General features: G+C 40.0%; 1 protein-coding gene across 6 annotated transcripts in view; it reads left to right on the forward strand.

The window, feature by feature from the left end:
* ZNF451 (zinc finger protein 451) overlaps window positions 1-14,403 on the forward strand; it is a 96,618-nt gene that overhangs the window by 21,280 nt on the left and 60,935 nt on the right. For all 6 annotated transcript variants that reach the window (XM_044932010.2, XM_044932017.2, XM_044932023.2 and 3 more), the window contains 2 exons: window positions 8,882-9,001; window positions 13,333-13,444. In XM_044932010.2, coding sequence (XP_044787945.1) covers window positions 8,882-9,001; window positions 13,333-13,444 — 232 coding nt within the window. The remainder of the gene's footprint in view (window positions 1-8,881; window positions 9,002-13,332; window positions 13,445-14,403) is intronic.

A 14,403-nucleotide genomic window follows, 5' to 3' on the forward strand; every position in this document is an offset into this window, starting at 1 on the left:
CTAGAGACGAAAAGAAACCCAGAGGGAAAAAGTTAAATACAATTTACTAAGAAGATTATGTTCCTTGTAGAGACAAAATTTCCACCTGCTTTTGTGAAGGATAGATGTTAAACTTATATTTTTAAAAGGTGAAAAGTAGTGATTTAAACCAAATCCATCGCATTTCCCCTGGGGAAGGAAATGGCCACCCCTCCAGTGTTCTTGCCTAGAGAATCCTGTGGAGAGGAGCCTGGTGGGCTGCTGTCCATAGTGTCGCACAGAGTGAGACACGACTGAAACGACCTAGCAGACATGCACGCATTGCATTTCCAAACAGAAGGTTGAAATCTTCAACACTTTTTGTTGTTCACTACGTTAACAGTTTTATTGCATATTCTGATGTAGAAATACTTGAAAACAGTTTAGAAAAGGAAAAAGTCCCTCTAGACAGAAATAAATACTGTTAACATTTTAATTTTTAGCTTTCTAGATTTGGTTGTTTCTAAGTATTTTTACCAAAAATAGGATCATTTTCATTTTAAAACAAATACAAGTGATAAGAAAGACATTGAAATGTGTATGTTAGAGCTTCCATGAAAAGGTGGGATTTTTGTGCTGCGTCATTCGCCTGGTTAATGATTTTGCGGTTCATATAGCAGGTCACAGTTTCATAGCAATGCTAGAATTTTAAGTTACCAGGAAATTTTTGTTAGCTCGTTAAACTGATTAGTATATGAAAGTATTAATTTCTTTGGTAAAATTTTTGCCTAAATAGTGGAATTCTCATTGGACATGATTCCTGATGATCTTTTATGAGCTAAGTTCATAAAAGTTATGAGTTCATAGTCAGAACTGATTTCAAGTTCAGCTGAACTGATTTCAAGTTTGAAGCAGTGTATTCATCTGTAGCAAAAAGAAAGATCAGGACAGTGTAGCTAGTTTTTCACAAGGTTAAGTTTATTCATTAAGGAAACTTCTGAGGGAGGTTTTGAAGTATTAGCTTGAATTTGTGTCTTCATTCTTATGAAATAAAGACACAAATTGATACTGGTTCCCTTTTGAAAACACCCTTACTTGGTAAAATGTGGTCAGTCCTGTCCAACTCTTTGTGACCGCATAGACTGTAGCTTACCAAGCTCCTCTGTCCATGGAATTTTTTAGGCAAGAATACTGGAGAGGATTGCCATTTCCTACTCGAGGATACCTTCCCGGCCCAGGGACCACCCTGTGTCTCTTGCACCTCCTGCACTGACAGGCAGCCCCTTTACCACTGTGGCACCTGGGAAGCCCCCCTACTCTCTTAGCCAGAAGAGAGAGGAGGGATGTGGCAGAATGAGGGACCCCGCCATCAGGCTTTGCTCCCTCCCTTGCCCCTGCCCGAGTTAGGAGACCCACCACTGAACCCCACTACTGCAGATCAGATGTCAGGAGAAAGCCCTCTTCCTGTCCTGCCCAGGCTGTATGTTTTTAGACTTGGAATTTTGATACTAACTACCAAACTCCATTAAAAGATAAACATTATCTTCTAGAGCAGAAGAATTCTTGCTTAGTGTCTCCTGTATAGGCTTGTCTTTTGTGGATATGTGCACTCAGATTTAACCAGTATCTTTAGTCTGCTGCCATTTCTAGGACACAACTCAGATTTGCTTTGTGTGTGAGAGGTCTCCTAGCGTCCGGGGTGAGCGTCGATGGGCTGCAGGGGCAGGCCACGGGAACCTGGCTTCCGAGGCTCTGCAGCAGTCTCTTCCTTCCTCAGTGTGGCCCTCATTCTGTAACCTTCCACTCCTCCACGGATTTGTATGTCAGACTGTGTCACTGGAATCATACCTCTGGTTCTCACTTTCTAGTTTAAAAAATTTTTTCATAGGGACTAACTAGAATCTGCTTTTTCTGGTGTTGAAACTTTCTTCTTAATTCTGTTAGGACCCTACACAGCTTCCCTAGTGGGACGGGGTGGGTATGGAAGAAAAACTGACTCAGATGTAAGGTATTGACAAACAGGGACTTTCCTGGTGGTCCAGTGGTTAAGATGCTCCGCTACCACTTCAGGGGCACTGGTTCAGTCCCTAGAAACAGATCCTGTGTGCCATGTGGGACAGCCAAAAATATATATATTTAATATATAAGCATATAGAGACCCTTCCTCCCCAGTATATTTCATAGGACTTTTCTTTCCTGTGCATCTCCTCCCAAATAACACAATGGATACACTTTCTTGCTGATAATTTGCTATCATTGTGGACTCTAATGTTACTGTGTGCTGCTGCTAAGTTGCTTCAGTCGTGTCCGACTCTGCGACTCTATAGATGGCAGCCCACCAGGCTCCCCCGTCCCTGGGATTCTCCAGGCAAGAACACTGGAGTGGGTTGCCATTTCCTTCTCCAATGCATGAAAGTGAAAAGTGAAAGTGAAGTCGCTCAGTCGTGTCCGACTCTTAGCAACCCCATGGACTGCAGCCCACCAGCCTCCTCCGTCCATGAGATTTTCCAGGCAAGAGTACCGGAGTGGGTTGCCATTGCCTTCTCCAATGTTACTCTGTAGTAGTATTTAATACAGAAGTTAATCCAGGGTAACCACAGCAAGTGCTTCAAGAAAGATGACTCAGAATCTACAGCTGGGAATAACTTTCTGAATGAAACATGAAGCACATTGTTCTTACCAGAGCCAGTTCCATTTCTAGTTTGAGAAGTTACATATCTGAAAGCCTGACCTTTCTTAGAAAAATCTTCTTTAGACTATAGGATTTTGCGGAGACTGCCAAATCTAGCCTAGGAAGAGTCCTGGAATTTTGTGAGTTCACCTTAAATTGCAAGCATTGTGGCACTAATGGAATGGTGGGAATTCCCAAACTGAAGAGTATATTAGTCCCTATTCATCTTAGTCCTACAGGAAACGTTTAAGACATTTTCATCTAGCCTAAAACTAGTTCAATTTCTGCCCATGTGCCTGATGATACTGAAGCTTTGGTTCTGCAGTTAGGTCACCAACAAGGTGGCCTGCAATAAGTTTTACCTCCCTGAGTTCTGATCATTTAAAATTTATTTCTGAACCTATTGAACCTTTGGATTACCTGTTAAACTTCTGTCCCAAATAAGGCCTTCTCTGACCTAATCGGTGAATTCCCTAGCATGCATTTTAATATCTGCGTTCCCTCTGTTGTGGGATTAAGTGAGATCTGAGGCCAGCCCTCGTCTTGGATCACTAACCATGGAAATTCCTGGGACTTGGCTTTCCGGAGAGAGTGGGTGTTCATAGATGACCCACTCATGCCTGGCTTTAACCAACAACCTTGATCCCCAAACCCAAGTTTGTGGTAGAAAAGTATCCAATGAATATCACCCTGCTGCACATGGTTTGTTTCTTTACCCTTTAAGAGAAAACATTCTTGTTTAAAGTACTTCCATTTTGTCATTTTTAAATGCAAAGATTTCAAAGTTGAAGTTCTTCCTTTCTCTAGCTAGCATTTCTTTTCATCTACTCCCAACAGATTATCTCCCAGATCTGCTTTTCTGCTTGCTTTCTTTTTTGAAAGATTTTTTTAAATATGGACCATTTTTATAGTCTTTGTTGAATTTGTTACAGTATTGCTTCTGTTGTTTATGTTTTGGGTTTTTGGCCATGAGGCCTGTGGGATCTTAGCTCTCCAACCAGAGATCCAGCCCACACCCCCTGCATTGTCCTCTGACTTGTAAAAGGACATTTTGGAGTTGGTGGGATGCCACCTACTATCTTGTGCAGTGGTATGGCCGTTGGGACGACTCCCACCCAGAGTGATGCTGTGAACACTCTTTACTGCAGAAATGCAGCCTTCACAGAAACCCCAGTCAGTCTTGTTATATGTGTTCACTTCAGTGGAACTCCTGTGTGCCTGCAGAATCACACCCGCTGCTTGGTTTACTTGATGCAACTCTTTCCCACTTTACATAAACTTTGGTTTGTACGTGTGTAATTAATATCTTACTAAACCAATCTTTCTGGTAGAAAACATTTTTAATAGAGTTTATTTTTTAAGAAAACTTTTATTTTAGATTCACAGCAAAAAAAGAGGAAGAGACTTCCCATATACCTCTGCCCACAATGTATAGCTTCCCTCACTATCAACTTCCCCCAACATAGTGGTACATCTGAAATAATCAGTGAGCCTGTTGTTGACACAGTATCACCCAAAGTCCATAGTTTACATTAGGGTTCACTCTTGGAGTTATACGTTCTATGAGTTTGAACAAATGTAGTAAGATACCTACCTGTAAAGTGTCCTACTGAATAAATTTTCTACCCTAAAAATCCTCTGTACTCTACCAATTCACCCCTCCCTCTCCTGTTCCCCCTGGCAACCACTGATTTTTTTTTTTTAATTGTCACTATAGATTTGCCTTTTCCAGGATGCCATATAGTTGGAACCATACAGTATGTAGTGTTTCCAGATTGGCTACTTTCATGTAGGAATACGTATTTAGGTATTCTTCCATGTCTTTTAAAGATTTGGTAGCTCATTTCTTTTTTGTTGTTCAGTCACTCAGTTATGTTCGACTGTTTGTAACCCCATGGACTGTAGCATGCCAGGCTTCCCTGTCCTTCACCATCTCCTGGAGCTTGTTCAGACTCATGTCCATTGAGTCAGTGATGTGATCCAACCAGTGATGCTGAGGCCATTGTCCTCTGTCGTCCCCTTCTCCTCTGGCCTTCAGTCTTTCCCAGGATCAGTGTCTTTTCTAATGAGTCAGCTCTTTGCATCAGGTGGCCAAAGTATTGGAGCTTCAGCATCAGTCCTTCCAATGAGTATTTCTTTTTAGCAGTGAATAATACTCCATCATCGGGATATATACAGTTATCCATTTACCTATTGAAGGTGCTTGGTTGCTTCTAAGGTTATGAATAAAACTGCTGTAAATGTCTCATTACACAGGTTCAGTCAGTTCAGTTCAGTTTAGTCACTCAGTCATGTCCGACTCTTTGCAACCCATGAATTGCAGCATGCCAGGCCTCCCTGTCCATCACCAACTCCCAGAGTTCACTCAAACTCACGTCCATCGAGTCCGTGATGCCATCCAGCCATCTCATCCTCTGTCATCCCCTTCTCCTGCCCCCAATCCCTCCCAGCATCAGAGTCTTTTCTAATGAGTCAACTCTTTGCATGAGATGGCCAAAGTACTGGAGTTTCAGCTTTAGCCTCATTCCTTCCAAAGAACACCCAGGGCTGATCTCCTTTAGAATGGACTGGTTGGATCTCCTTGCAGTCCAAGGGACTCTCAAGAGTCTTCTCCAACACCACAGTTCAAAAGCATCAATTCTTCGGTGCTCAGCTTTCTTCACAGTCCAACTCTCACATCCATACATGACCACTGGAAAAACCATAGACTTGACTAAACGGACCTTTGTTGCTTTTGAATATGCTATCTAGGTTGGTCATAACTTTCCTTCCAAGGAGTAAGCGTCTTTTAATTTCATGGCTGCAGTCACCATCTGCAGTGATTTTGGAGCCCCAAAAAATAAAGTCTGTCACTCTTTCCACTGTTTCCCCATCTATTACCCGTGAAGTGATAGGACTAGATGCCATGATCTTCATTTTCTGAACGTTGAGCTTTAAGCCAACTTTTTCACTCTCCTCTTTCACTTTCATCAAAAGGCTTTTCAGTTCCTCTTCACTTTCTGTCATAAGGGTGGTGTCATCTGCATATCTGAGGTTATTGATATTTCTCTTGACAATCTTAATTCCAGCTTGTGCTTCCTCCAGCCCAGCGTTTCTCATGATGTACTCTGCATATACGTTAAATAAGCAGGGTGACAATATGCAGCCTTGACGTACTCCTTTTCCTATTTGGAACCAGTCTATTGTTCCATGTCCAGGTCTAACTGTTGCTTCCTGACCTGCATATAGGTTTCTCAAGAGGCAGGTCAGGTGGTCTGGTATTCCCATCTCTTTCAGAATTTTCCACAGTGTGTTGTGATCCACCCAGTGAAAGGCTTTGGCATAGTCAATAAAGTAGAAATAGATGTTTTTCTGGAACTCTCTTGCCTTTTCCATGATCCAGCGGATGCTGGCAATTTGATCTCTGGTTCCTCTGCCTTTTCGAAAACCAGCTTGAACATCTGGAAGTTCATGGTTCACGTATTGCTGAAGCCTAGCTTGGAGAATTTTGAGCATTACCTTACTAGAGTGTGAGATGAGTGCAATTGTGCGGTAGTTTGAGCATTCTTTGGCATTGCCTTTCTGTGGGATTGGAATGAAAACTGACCTTTTCCAGTCCTGTGGCCACTGCTGAGTTTTCCAAATTTGCTGGCATATTGAGTGCAGCACTTTCACAGCATCATCTTTCAGGATTTGGAATAGCTCAACTGGAATTCCATCACCTCCACTAGCTTTGTTCATAGTAAGTTACTTCACCCCTAACTCTGTTTGGTTTATTTGCATGTTATTTTCTTAGGAAAAGCATGTCATCTGCAAAGAAAGGTTTTATTTCTTCCTTGATTTCTGATTTGGTGTCTGCTATTAATTTGGCGAAATTGTTGTTATTGCTTCAGATGTTTCCTCTGTTCCTTTTTCTTTCTCCTGGCATTCCCATTATGCATTTGCTGTATCTTTCGTAACAGTTCTCGTGTGTGTGCTGTGCTTAGTTGCTCAGTTGTGTCCGACTCTTTGCGACCCCATGGACTGTGTCACTCAGTCATGACTATTTGTGACCCCTTGGACAGTAGTCTGCCAGGCTCCTCTGTCTGTGGGGATTCTGCAGGCAAGAATACTGGAGTGGGTTGCCATGCCTTTCTCCAGGCCATCTTCCCAACCCAGGGATTGAACCCACGTCTCCTGCATTGCAGGTAATTCTTTACCATCTGAGCCACCAGGGAAGCCCAACAGTTCTTATATATATATATATATATTTTTTTTTTTTTTTTTTTTTCCAGTCTTTTTTCCTGTCTTCCAGTTTTGGAAGTTTCTGTTGACATACTCTCACGCTCAGAGATTTTTGCCTTTTGTGGTGTGCAGTCTGTGGTGAGCCATCAAAGGCACTGTTCACTTGTGTTGTGGTGTTTTGATGTGTGATTTCTTTTTGGTTCTCTTTTAGGATTTCCATCTCTCTTACATTACACATCTGTTCTTGCATGTTGCCTGCTCTTTCCATTAGGGCTCTAAGCATAGTAATCTTGGTAGTTTTAGATTCCTGGTCTGATAATTCCAACATCCGTACCAGCTCTGACATTCTTTGCTTGCTCTTCACACTGTGTTTCTGCCCTTTGGTATGCTTGTAGTTTTCATGTGGAAAGTGGACATGCTGTCCTAGGTAAAGGAGCTGCAGTAAGCAGAAGAGTCGTGCTCTGTGCGACTGGTCTCAGCCACGGAGAGCTTGCATCCCTGGACTGGAACCATGTCAGGGCTTCCCAGGCCTTCCACTCTCCTGGGAGGATGGCTGTTTCCTGTCTCTCAGGTTGTAGTTTCTCATGAAGTAGTTTCTCTGAAGGGCACACATCAATAAGAACTTAATGCTCTTGACATGCTTCAAAATACTCACTTTTTTCTCCCCGCACTGGAAACACGATGGGATTTTTCTTCAGCCGTCACTGAAGACCTGGTAAAGCTTCTGAAGAGCCTCACGAGAGGGTGAGGCCCTCGCATGACTGAGTTCCTCTGGCATTTAAGTCTGGTTAAAACTTGTCCACATGGAGCTCCCAGCGCCTGGTCAGTTCCAAGGCCAGGTCCCCACACCAGCACTGGTCCCACTGAGGTTTCCATGCATGGGTTTCTGCTCCACTCAGTTGACTTCACAGTTCATTCAAGCTTTTTACTTGTTATAATTGAGTGGCGACTTCTAAGATTCTTCCTTGTATGTTGGGCCAGAAAACAGAAATTAGATCATTTCTTTTTAATCAATAATTTCTCTTATATACATACTGTCCAGGAATTGCTGAAAATTCAGAGCCAAGAGTGTTTGCACTGTCACACCTTTTAGTGGGTGGACTAATGGCTCAAGATTACCTTACAGGCTCAGAGCAAAGCAGAGCCAAACTCTTCAGTATCCAGATGGTTATAAAGGAAATAAAGATGGGACTTCTCTAGTAGTCCAGTGCTTAAGAATCCACCTTGGAATGCAGGGGACACCATTCTGAGAAGATTCCCACATGGCACAGAGCAGCTAAGCCCACGGGCCACACCTGCTGCGGCCCGCGCTCTAGAGCCCCCGAGCTGCAACTGTGGAGGCTGTGTGCTGCCGCTGCTGAAGCCCCTGCGCCTTAGAGCCTGTCCTCGGTAAGAGTGGCCTCTGCTTGCCGCAGCTAGAGAAAGCCCATGTGCAGCAGAAAGACCCACCGCAGCCAAAAAATAAATGAGTAAACCTAAAAAGAGAAGGATATAAGGATGATTGATAGGTTATGTAACTTTGTGAAAATCAAAGCTGCTGGTGGGTGATTAGCTGTCCTACAGACTACCACAATTTAAACATAAACAAGACAAGTTCTTAGAAATTTGATAATATTAAAGTAAATAGTTCCTTAATCAACAAGGACCTGCTGTGTAACACAGGGAACTCAGTATTCTGTAACAACCTATATGGAAAAAGAATCTGCAAAGAATGGATATATGTATATTTGTAAATGAATCACTTTGTTGTATACCTGAAACTAACACAACATTGTAAATCAACTGTGCCCCAATATAAAATAAAATTTAAAAAAGTAAGTGGTTCTTTTTATTTTTTTGGCTGTACTACATGGCATGCGGAATCTTAGCTTCCTGACTGGGAATCAAACCCATGCCCCCTACAGTGGAGGCATAGAGTCTTAACCATTGGACTGCCAGGGAAGTTCTGTAAATGGTTCTTTAGTATAGTAACTCTTTGGTAAATGGATATATGTAATCCCAAAGCTCATTTTGTTAGCTAAAAGTAATGAAAATTGTTTTCAATTATAGGATAAGCATAAAGACCATATTGACCATCAGAAGGATAAAGTCGCCTTGACTCTGGCACGCCTAGCCCGCCATGTTGAAGTGGAGAAACAGCAGAAAGAAGAAAAGAACAGGGCCTTCAGGGTATGTGGCTGCTTTCATTGGTGTTTTACCAGATTATAGAATTGTTTGTAAGAAAGTTAAATAGACACTTACATAATCAAAAGATACATAATTGGATATAAGTTCAGCATGAAATCTGTATAGCTCACTGATTTAGTAGTAGTTCGTGATGGCATTTTATATCTGTTTTTGTTTGTTGGATTTTGATCATGTATGTATACAGACCAACAAAAAGAAAAAGTAGACTTGAGTGAACTTTATTTTGGGAATTTAAACTCATGGAATTATATAAGTTTCTAGTTACTTTATCACAGTTTATCAGGGCTTCAAGCTGTTGAAAGGTTATTTTCTGTGCAGTAGAGCCAGACCACTTTCACTTCAACCTCTTCCTTCTGTTATTGAATTAGGGCAGTAGAAGATGAAGCCTGCTTTAGAATCTTGCATGATATAAACCATTTCAAACTTTGACTTGCTTTACAGAAGGTTACCAAATGAAATTACCTTAGAAAACTCTCCCAATACTGCCAAATGTCTATTAGGAGTAAAATGTTGGCCAGTTGGGTAAAAAAACTTCCTCTTGGGAGTTTAAAAATGGAAATACAAATCACAGAATAATTTTACCATGTATGTTTTTGCTTCCTTGTTCCGTTGGTTATTATAAAGGAATTTATATATTTCTGTCGCCTTTGTTTTAGTATCTGCTTAATCTAATGTAAAATACCTTAATCTTTAAATTTAGAAGTACCTTTGGGGACTTTTATTAATACTTTATAATGTAATACCAATTAAACTAGAGCATAATATTCTAATTGTATGTTTAAAATGCTTAATACATTAGTGATATTTTTTTAAAAAAAGATTATTTCTTTCCTGGCAGAGACACTATTCATTTTTAGGAAGCTTTCCGCAAATTACATTAAGTGTGTGTGTATGGGGAAAGTCTCTGAGAGAGGAGTGGTTATCAAGCTGTCCTCTTTTCTGCCCATTTCCTCAGTGATGCTCACTGCTTTTGTGATGAGTTCAGAGTAGTTGCTATGACAGCAAGGGTTTTTCTCAAGGGTAGTTTCAACTTTTACCTATACAAACGTCATTCATTGTATTAAAGACTTTAGCTTGTTGGAGAAAGTTTTTTAAAACTTTGAATTTCTTGTTTACCCAATTTTAAAGAATGCATTTTTCTAGATTTCTTTCTTAAAGAGAAAGTGACTCACACAGGTTCTGTAGCTCCTTGCTTGCTATCCATTCATGGTTTTTTGAAAATTTGGTTTTCCTTATATATAGCTTATTTTTAAAAAAACTATCGATAGATGACAGAAAACAAAAACCAAAATAAACTACCTAGAAAAAAAGATAATAAAACTAATTCTTGAAGAATTGTAGTAGGTGTTAACTGTGACTACAGAATATAGTAGAAAACGTCTTCCAGCTCGTCTAGGCCTTTTGATTTTTGGTGTCTCACTGTTAAAGTGGTTTGTCCATCTCTTTTGACGGAAATGTTTTAAAAAAAATAAAATCTATTAAAATCTTCACTGAATAAATCACTTTTAGAGATAATGTGTTGTGCTTGACTAGTTGACCAGTTACCAGCTTTGCTTGTTGATATTCCAGGAGTTAAAATGACTCGCAAGAGGGGATGTGCCCCTAACATATGTAGGAATAGCTATATAATGCATATTAGCATCTTTGGAGAATTAGTACTCTATGGCTATACTTAGAACAGTGTTATGTAGCTGATTTTTTTTCTGATTACAATCTTGAATCTCCCTGTCCCCCTCTTACCTATGCTGATAGAAGGTCCTGTTACATTGCTAACAGGGTCATTCAGTATCCTGGTCTGTTTCTTGCAAATCTAGTGTTTGTGGCTTTGTTATTTCTTTTTAAGGATATAAAAACCTTTTTGAGATACAGTATGGTATACTGGTTAAGTGCATGAGTTCTAGAATCAGATTAGAGAATGAGAGTTTAAATCCTGGTATTGTTATTTGTCCCTGTGCAATGTATTTGAACTTCATATGCCTCAGTTTTCCCATTATAAAATGGGAACCATACTGGTACCCGTCTTACAGAGTTATTGAGAGAATTAGATCTAAGATGCTTTTAGAATAGTGCCTGGCACATGGTAAGTGGTTAATAAGTATTAATTGTTATTAGGTTGGTGCAAAAGTAATTGCAGTTTTGCATTGTTGAACTTTGCCATTTGATATTGAAATACATTCTTAAATAAATGTGATTATGTTATGCATCATTTTAATGCACATTTCCTGCTGTATTTTTTTTCTGATATCTTACTGTTTATTTTATATGTATTTAGACTATGGAAAATGATACTAGACTAAAAGCAAATTCAAGCGATTTTCTTACTCGAGTTCAAAATGGTTCATTAAGCAGCAGAGACAACTCGCAACATCGACAACACATTTGGCCCAGGAACTGCTAAGGAACGTGTAGTGCAGTGCTGATTCAAGAAGTTTTGCAAAGAAGACCAGAACCTTGAAGATGAGGAGTGTAGTGGCCAGCCAGCGGAAGTTGACAGTGACCAACGGAGAGCCTTTATTGAAGCTGGTCCTCTTACAACTACACAAGTTGCGGAAGAGCTCAACATGGACAATTTTATGGTCATTCAGCATTTGAAGCAAATTGGAGAGGTGAAAAAGCTCAATAAAGTGGGTGCCTCGTGAGCTGACCAAATAAAAAATATTGTTGTTTTGAACTGTCTTCTCTAATTCTATGCAATAACAATGAATCACTTCTGGATTGGATTATGACATGCAATGAAAAGTGGATTTTTATGACAAACAATGACGACCAGCTCAGTGGTTGGGCTGAGAAGCAGCTCCAAAGCACTTCTCAAAGTCCAACTTGCACCAAAAAAAGGTCATGATCACTATTTAGTAGTCTGCTGCCAGTCTGATCCACTACAGCTTTCTGAATCCCTGTGAAACCTTCCATCTGAGAAGTATGCTTAGCAAATCGATTAGATGCACGGAAAACTGCAGTGCCTGGCACCAGTGTTGGTCAACAGTGGTGACCAGTGGGGCCCAGTTCTTCTCCATGACAGCATTGGACTATACATTGCACAGCCAACACTTCAAAAGTTGAACTAATTGGGCTACAAAGTTTTGCCTCATCCACCATATTAACCTGTCTCACCAACCAACTACCACTTTCTTCAAGCATCTCAACAACTTTTTGCAGCGAAAACACTTCCACAACAGCAAGAGGCAGAAAATGTTTCCCAAGAGTTCATTGAATCCCAAAGCATGGATTTTTATGCTACAGGAATAAACATTTCTTGTTGGCAAAAATGTGTTGATTGTAATGGTTCCTATTTTGATTAATAAAGATATGTTGAGCCTAGTTATAATGATTTAAAATTCATGGTCTGAAACCACAATTACTTTTGTACCAACCTATAGATACAGCATGATTAGAGTATGCAAATAGATTTATTAGTAACATAACCAGAAAGATTTAGAGACTGTAAAGTCTAAAGCATCTAGTTTAGTAGTTGGCGCTGGCCCACTGCCTGTTTTTGTAAATAAAGTTTTATTGGAACATAGCCATGTCCATTTGTTTACATATTATCTATGGCTGCTTTTGTGCTGCAGCAGCAGAGTTGAGTAGTTGCAAAAGAGACTATATGGGCTGCAGAGCCTTAAATATTTATCCTGTGGCCCTTTATGGAAAAAATCTGCCAACCTTTGATCTAGATGGAGTAGATGTTTTGTACTGGTACATATTAAGTACTAATGAGGGTCTGCTCTTACACTGTTCATTGAACAAATATTTAATAGGCTTCTATATACTTCAGACTACATTTGGAAAATTTGAAAAAAAATGTTTTAAAATGTAAGGATGAAAATAATCATTCATATTTCCATTCCAGAGATAACCATTGACATTTATCATATTTATCTTCTGCCTTTTTCCCTCTCAGCAGGCAGAGTTACATATAGCTTGAAATAATCTTTGCTTATATTTGACCCTATTCATTTAATACAATTTGGTAACATACTTGATATCAAAAGTATACTCCTAATTCACAGAAAAGTTTGGTTAGTGTTTCTAATGACTTTCATGAAATGTACACACCGTGATTTAAACAGTACCCTATTGTTGGAGATTAAGTTGTTGCAAACTGTGTGCAAATATAGATGACATTGGGATCAACATCTTATTTAGAGCAGGAAACTTTGGTTTGATTTAGCTCCTTAGGATAGAGTTCTAGACTTGGAGTTACAGGGATAAAGGATAATCAGTATTTTCTGATCACTGTTGTGACAAAATCATTTTCTTAAGGAAACAAGATTAGTAATCACAGTTTAATTGATTTTTTTTCTTAATATCTTTAGGAAAAAATTGATTTTCAGCATGCTCATGGGTTACAAGAATTGGAATTTATTCGAGGACATTCTGATACAGAAGCAGCAAGACTGTGTGTGGACCAGTGGTTAAAAATGCCAGGTATTCTTTAGAGATCAGAGGCTTCCCTGAAGCCCTAAGGCATTTTGTCTGTTTATTCAGTTGCTATTAAGTATATAAAGTATTAAAATTTACTTAACTGGAGGTCTGCTTTACCTACCAGTTGTCTTCCTATTTTGGCAAAAATGTATTTTGAATAAAAGAAATCCTTGAGCAGATTAGATATTGCTCATTTATTCATTCATGTGTGTCCTACATGAAATAGTACTATGTGAGGCTATGTGAAGGTGTGTAACGGGTTATTTGAGGTCAGGATTCTATAAGGAAATGGAATTTAAGCTGAGATGGAAAAGATTATCATTTACTTATTTGTCCATGCAACCTATGTAGATATTTTGTTGGAAGTGTCGACACAGGAGGCTCATCTAAAGCAGTGGGTAGCTTCTTCATTACTAACTCTACAGACCTGAGATTCCTGGAGGAATCACTGTGGAGCATTTTCCTTCCACCAGATAATTTGGTAAAATTTTTGAGTCAGTAGGACAGTCCCTTGGGGCTTCCCTGGTGGCTCAGACAGTAAAGAATCTGCCTGCAATGTGGGAGACTTGGATTCGATCCCTGGGTTGGGAAGATCCCTTGGAGAAGGGAATGGCAACTCGCTCCAGTATTCTTGCCTGGAGAATCCCATGGACAGTGGAGCCTGGCAGGCTTCAGTCCATGGGGTTGCAAAGAGTTGGACACGACTGAGCAACTAACACTTTCAGGATAGTCCCATCAAGGCAGCTTTTCTAGCCTGTCTTGTACAAGACCCACTGAGCCCTTAGAGGCTTGGGTTACTCACAGAAACCTTAGCTGTGGATTTAATCCAGCCAAAAGTTTAGTTGCAAAAAGTCTTAGAAATAATCTATGTATGCAGTGCTCAACTTTGAACCTGGATATCTTGTTCTATAGTTTTCAGAGGGCTTTTCTTTGAACAGAATCAAATTGCCACTTTTAAAATA

The sequence above is a fragment of the Bubalus bubalis genome, chromosome 2, assembly GCF_019923935.1.
Source record: "Bubalus bubalis isolate 160015118507 breed Murrah chromosome 2, NDDB_SH_1, whole genome shotgun sequence".
Classification (NCBI taxonomy): domain Eukaryota; kingdom Metazoa; phylum Chordata; class Mammalia; order Artiodactyla; family Bovidae; genus Bubalus; species Bubalus bubalis.